General features: G+C 31.3%; 1 protein-coding gene across 1 annotated transcript in view; it reads left to right on the top strand.

Moving 5' to 3' along the window:
• The first annotated feature begins 381 nt into the window (after positions 1–381).
• The window catches only part of LOC136033017 (gamma-butyrobetaine dioxygenase-like), an 84,392-nt gene continuing 77,385 nt past the window's right edge, over positions 382–7,388 (top strand). The window contains exons 1-2 of the mRNA XM_065713557.1: positions 382–504; positions 6,318–6,640. Of these exons, the coding sequence (XP_065569629.1) occupies positions 6,371–6,640 (270 nt within the window). The 5' untranslated portion in view covers positions 382–504; positions 6,318–6,370. The remainder of the gene's footprint in view (positions 505–6,317; positions 6,641–7,388) is intronic.

Here is a 7,388-nt window from a genome sequence, read left to right as displayed (position 1 = left end):
CTTGTGTCTCCAGGACCAGTATTTTCCTCTACTTTTCAGTGGCTGTATTTCAAATATTAAAATACCTAGCTTATACCCAGGAATGGTATAGGTTGCCCAAGGTAGTTATTGTTAATTCAAACCAAGTTAGTCTCAAGCAGACTTTCAATAGACTGTTCTTAGTCCTATCTTTAAATATGCAAAAGCTGGATAATCATATGCATTCTTCCTTAAAAGTACTATGTTTATTCCTTGGCAGATCAGAAGAAAACCAAAAACCTTAGGTTTTTTGAACCAAAGTCAAGCCAGAAATCCAGTCGTACCTAGAGGAAGACTAAATCGGAAAACCAATCTGTGAAAAGTATCGGTTTTTCCCATTCGTGTGAATCCACTATGGGTCCAGATATATTTTTTCGGTTCCCGGCATTCTATACGAATACAAAGGCGTTAAATTTAAAAATAAAAAAAGAGGTCCAAGAAAAAAATTCAAGAAGTCGCATAGGCTTATCACTCAAGAAATATTTGGTATGACACATTTATGGTAATATTATTGATGGGCCCATAAAACCCTAAGGCAGTAACAACCTTCAAAGATCATATCAAAATTCTCATGGTATTTGCAATATAGCATCTATAAACTGTGTTGAAGTCTGTGCTGTGTTTGCTCTCATCAGACAAGAAACAACAACGTATCAATAACTCAGGGTGCTATTTAGAATTCTAAGGCTTCATTTCAGTCCATTACAAGGAAACATAAAATAGCCTAAGCCTGCTGTTGGGAATGAAACATCTAAGAAAACAGTTCTTACTTTGCAAAGTGCCGGAAAAAATCAGTTAACTTGTTTTAAAAGAACCTCCTCTTTAATTCACTCGTTCCCCTCAATATGATAATATATAGCCCAAATCACATATCTCCCATGCATTTCATCATATTTTTGTAAAAATATGTTTGTAAATTGTAAATTTTTGTTTTTGTAAATTTTCCAGTTAACTCATAAACAATATAGCTAAGGAATATATATATATATATATATATTTAGAATAAGAGTTTTGTCATGAACCCAAATATAACATTTATTTGTGTTAGGAATGAATTTACCTACCCCCCCCCCCCCATAATAGCAAACACATACCTGAATTGTATAGCCTGTAATCTACAACTAGATTCTCCACAATTTTTTTCTTCAAACTATTTTAACAATTTATTGAAAAACAGAAAATTCTAAATGCTTCTGATTCTAAATATAGGCCTATCTCTGTTTCTTAGCTGTGTAGGTAGTGAGTTAACTGGAAAATTAACCTATGTTTCAACCAGTGCCAACTGAATCAGTACTGACAAAATCAAAAAATAGAAAAAACCATTAGAAATATATAATTTGAGCTAAATATTTGCACATTTTGGAGATTAGGGTAAAGTATAGCCTAGTGGAATTGAAGTCAAAATATGTTACTACAATTATTCTGAATATTATGAAGTAAAAATTGTTTTCTTGACCTGCACTCTTCTCAACGGCCCCAGTTCTAGGCTTATACAAGTAATATAAAATTCTGAAAACTATTTGGAAACATTTTTTAGATACATACTATGCTAATATCATTTCTTAAAGCAAAGCAATAAACTTTTTCATGAAATTTTTCATGCTCAAGAATACCAACAAGCCAAATGTAGAGAAAAAGTCAACAGAGATTTTCACCAAAATAATTGCTAGGATTTTGTATATGAAAATGTTGTATAGAAATATCAACTTCTTATATATGTTTTAAATCTAATAAATTTAAAAAAATATTGTTTCTGTTTCTGATGTATATTCAAGCTTTGATGATTGATATAGATAAACTTCAAGTATTCTCATTGTATTATTTTGAAGTACCTTTAATGGTTTTAAATGTGTTCAAAAGGTATTAATATAAACAATTCTGTTGTGAAACAAACAGAATTGTTTCAAAAATTCAATTAGTGGGATTGCAGCATGTTCTTGAATTTTTGAAGGTGAACTCATTTATCTTTGAAGAAGTATATTTTGAACTTTCTTGTTTTTAGATTAGTATCATGAAAACTTTTGTTAACCTATAAAAATCTCATTAGCCTACAAGTCCTGTTGTTTTGATTTATTTGAGTTTTTTTTATTGATTTATTAGTAAGATATGCCATCAAAGGCAAACAAACACATCCAATAGAGCCCACAGAATGGTAGCTGTGGAGTTTGTGATATGGGCCTTAGTAAGTCATTATCAGTTGAGTTTGACTCCTGCTGTAAATGGCTTTGTGCATCATATTTGAATTTAAGTGATGATGCATATAACCTCCTTAACAAGATGAACTACAAAGTTGGTTGTCAGTAGTATTGCACCTTGTGTAAAGTTAATAAAAGAAGAGAAAGCTACTATTACTCCTTCTGCCACTGTGGAGGGTGCATCTAACATTGCTGAAAATGCCATGACAAAAATCAAAACTAGGATGGACTTGAGATTTAACCTGGATAGTGTCAAGAAGCAAGTCAATAACAACCCATCTACATTCCAATCAAAATATTACTTATCCCAAACTAAACAATTTATTTCTGAAATGTTAAAAGTTTGGGCACCAAATGCAGTTAAACAAGCCATTAAAACTGAGGTTTAGGATAATTTGTGCTCTGAACTTGACAAAGAAAAGAGAGAAAATAATTTAACTGTCCATGGAGTACCCCATAGTGATAATGATGTAGCTTTTTTGAGGTCTCACCTTGCATCTGAATACAAACTGCCTTCAATAACAATCAAACAGGTCAAACGATTTCCTGTAATCCAGCTCATCAGCCATTGTTGTTTAGAGTTGAGCCAACAATCATTTGAAAAAAGTGTGACATTCCCTTTTCCAAAGATTTGTCCAAAGAAAAGACACTCAGGCACAAAGAATATGTTAGGTCTGCATAATTGACAAGCAGAGTTGCACGTGATGAGGCTAACCCATGCATTAGAAATGACTGTATTCTGCCTGGTAGCTGTCTCTCCATTGTGTTTACAAATTGTGATTCACTCCCTAATACAATAAAAGAATGGTGTGACTCTTGTAACTAAAATAGTTGACATTATTGCACTATGATAAGTTAAACCACAATATTCATGTGTAAATTTAGCTGATGATCAGATTGTGCTAAATGGGTTCAAGGCTTTCAGCGACCTTAGTGATGAAGGTAGAGGTATTATAATATATGTGAAAGACTATTTGCATGTGAACCAAATCAAAGTGGCTTACAATTTTAAAGAATAGTATTATTATATTAAGAATATTATATTAAATATTATTAGAAATCTGCATCCTAGGCAACTCTATAACTTTTGGATGTATTTATTGCTGCTCAAGTACACCTAGTTGAGGTTACTCCTTGCTTGCCATTACAAGATCAATACACCAACTAGTCAACTTTTCAAAGCATATGATACTAACATGAGACTTCAACTTAACAGATATAAAGTGGCTGAATGGTGGAGGTTTCCCTAAATATGAGATGGAAAATTTTAGAGATAATTCTCTCCTGAGATGTTTATATGAAAATGATTTGTGTCATGTGGTTAACTTGATACTGCGTAAACCAGAAACCATCCTTCTGGATGATATTTTAAAGTTTTAATACCACTTTAATACCTTCTAAAGTTTTAATACCACTTAGGCATAGCGATCATGTGTGCATCCTTAATACACATTGTTTGTTTCCACCTAGAAAATAAATTTATAAGACACAAGTTTGTGGACTACCCCAAAGTAACTAATGAATTAACAAACACTGACCAGTCTTTCCTTGAAAACAAGATATTGTAAGTGCATGGAGTGAAACAGGAACTTTATTGCTAGAAACAGTTGAAAAACATAAAAAACCAAAGTGGAAAAACCAAGAACACTTCCATTTTTCTTACAAGATATATGCAAAGCTATCAATAAAAAAAGAAAACATGGACATTTTACAAAAACTTTTTATCCAGAAAACAAGCAAAGTAACTACAGAATATAAAGGTTTTTTGGCAACAGAGACAAAAGAAAATCCAAAAAATTTGGCATAACAGAAAAAACACATATACACTCAGTTTATGGTCAAAATTTATGGTCAAAGGTCAATTGATTACTAACCCTAAGAACATAGCAAATCTGTTAAGTGAACAGTTCAAGTCAGTGTTCATAACCCCAGATGATACAACTTTACCAGAAGAGCCTAATTACCAAATTGATGGCATTTCCCCTAGACTTTTGAAGAAAACATGTTAAATTTTAGCTGAGCCACTAACTAAGCTATTCCAAAAATCACTAGACACATTAGACTGGAGACTGGCATATATTACACCTATTATCAAAAGGGGAATAGGGATGCAGCTAAGTACTACAAACATATTAGCATAACATCAGCTGCAGGCAAAGTGTTGGAACGTCTTGTGAATTCAGCTGCAACTAAGCACATTGATTCTAATGAGCTGCTCATCCCAAATTACCATGGCATTAGACAAAGGAAATCAACTGAAACTAACCTCCTAATTGCTGATGAATGTGTGATTGAACTTATTGATAAAAGAGTGGATGTAGATGATGTGCTTCTTGACTTTTCTGTGGCGTTTGCTAAAGTGTGTCACAAAAGCCTAAAAATAAAACTGCCTGCTATTGGTATTGACTCAATTGCAACCAGCCAGATAATGGTCTTCTTGACAAGCAGGAAGCAAGTGGTAAAGGTTCATAATGATGGAAGTCAATCTTTTTTTTTCTGAAATTGCAAAAATCATCAGTGGAATTCTGCAAGGTAGTGTGCTTAGGCCAATGTTGTTCAGTATGTATATTAATGATGCTCACATGTATTCCAAAATAAGCTGAGCCTATATGCTGACAATTTTAAAATAATTGGCCCATTAAATGCAGACACCACCTTACAAGTTAATATTGATTTTTTCTTTAAATGGGCAGAGAGTTGTTGCCTTGAACTAAATATTAAAAAGTGCCAAACTAACCCTGGTCTTTGGAGGAGGCTGTACCTTGTATACCGCTGATCAATATGTCTCAAATTTGAAAAGCTTTGTTCCTTCATTTGTAAAGTTTTTTAATGTTACTGCTAGTAAGCAAGAAAAGCTACTGCTTTAGTTTGTTAGTTATATAGTTATATTATATTTTACTGATTTTAAGTGGATTCACTGGCCATAATGTACTAATTTTAAGCAGACTATTGGATTTATTTTAAATTATCTCATAAGTGTTGACTATGGATTATGCATGTATTTGTGTTTTGATGACTAAAACAAATATTTGGCTTGCCTGCTGATTGAGTTTGTTAGTTATATTTTATTATGTTTTAACTAGTCGGTTATTGTGTACTGATTTTGAAGTGGATGACTAGAATTATTTTAAATTATCACATAAGCGTTTGCTAGATTTTTTATATATATATATATATATATATATATATATATATATATATATATATATATATATATATATATATATATATATATATATATATATATATATATATATATATATATATATATATATATATATATATATATATATATATATATATATATATATATATATATATATATATATATATATATATATATATATATATATATATATATATATATATATATATATATATATATATATATATATATATATATATAAAATAAGTCTAATTTGTTTGAAAATTTACAAGATGATGTTGGAACTAAGTAAAATCTACTTAACACATTAATTAACTAATATAAAACTAAGGAAAAAAAGTATAACAAGGAAAAGAAGACTCACTTTTTTAAATATTATTGATATAGGGGACCAAAGATTATCCTACGTTTTTCATTTGGTAATTTTGTTGGGACACAAATAAGAATTTTATTTCTCTGGTAAATGAGGGAAGCTAGATCTAAAAGGAGAAAAGTAGGTAGAGAAAATTGAACATGTTTGGGGGTAATTGAGAGTAGTATCAGTATATTGGATCTACAGAGTAGAGACACTAGATATTTTCCCTAATAAACAATAATTTTATAGACATTTTGTTAATCACAAGAAGTCTTTCTAATCTTTTATTGAAGAAACTATACACATCCAGTTTTTGACTGCACAGTGCTCTCATTTACACTGATCTTGACTGTTCTTACCAGGTGCTCTTTGTCATGTCTTCCATGTTAAAATATTTTATCTCACTGGTCATTTGACATATTGCATCCAGAGATTAAATGAAGTGCCTCTCATATCAAAGATTTGTCTATAAAATTATTTTACCTTTTGTATTAAAATATTAGGTGGAATGCATTTCCATGTATAAATTTATTGACTTGGCTAAAATGCATTCAAGAAAATTGACCTGGCTCTTTCTTTTCAGGTTTATTGTGTATGAAGCATTTCTGAAAACAACTTTCTCAAAAATATGCAATAATGCTTCACAACTCCTTTAAGCCATTTATTCTTGTGAGCCAAAAACTGAGATGCACAAATTTTGGGCTAGTTGTCAAGCATATGCTGACTAAAGTGGAAAAATGTGAGAACCTTTTGCATGTATCCTGGAAAGATTCTACTAAAAGGACCTACCCACTTGTTTGGCTCAGGGATAACTGCCAATGTGAGAAGTGCTTTCACCCTGAATCAAAATCTAGAACCTTGCTCTTAAAAGAATTTGATACCCACCCAGCTGTGAGCTCATGCAAGGTAAAATTCTCAATTGTTTCTAGCTTTTTTCTGAAAATTAAGATATTCATTTTAATTTCAATTCAATTCAATCATATATATTTGAACAAAAAACACATAACTACTGTGCATAATCTGCTAGGAAAGTATAAAAAGTGCTTGGCTAGGGCAGAAACTTAAGTAAAGAATAATTAAACAATCAACAAACAGAAACAACGAATCGACTGGATTTATCAAAAAAGAAAAAAAAGGGAGGGGTGACGAAGCGAAATAAAAGAAAAAAGAAAAGAAAAAGACCGAAAAGAGGAGGACCGCACGATATTCAAATCTAAACAGTATTTCTGTAATGACCCTTCACTGCTCGCTTGAAGGTAATAAGGTCATTTTAGTTCCTGATTTCCAAGGGGATTAAATTCCAAATAACAGGTGCAAAAAAAAATATAATCAAAAAAGAAGCTTTTTTTGTTGACAGTGTCTCGTGGACAATGACACATGAATTTTGCGTTTCGTAAGTATGCAAATCTTGATTTAAAGTTAATAGATTTTCAAATGGTGATAACAGGAGGTTGTTAAAGTATTTAATACAAAAAGTTGCAATCTGAAAATCCCTAGTCTTTGACACATCAAATATTTTAGTAAGGTTAAAATCTAGGTTAATGTCATCTGAATGCTGAAGAGGTGATATAATTTCATTGGCCTTATTTTGGATGATCTGGATTCTCTTATAACATGAGATGAAGTTGCTTGCCCATATAGAGCATCTGTAAGA

The sequence above is a fragment of the Artemia franciscana genome, chromosome 11, assembly GCF_032884065.1.
Source record: "Artemia franciscana chromosome 11, ASM3288406v1, whole genome shotgun sequence".
NCBI lineage: Eukaryota > Metazoa > Arthropoda > Branchiopoda > Anostraca > Artemiidae > Artemia > Artemia franciscana.
Note: the sequence above shows the minus strand (reverse complement) of the source record. Positions and strands in the feature narration are given on the sequence as shown.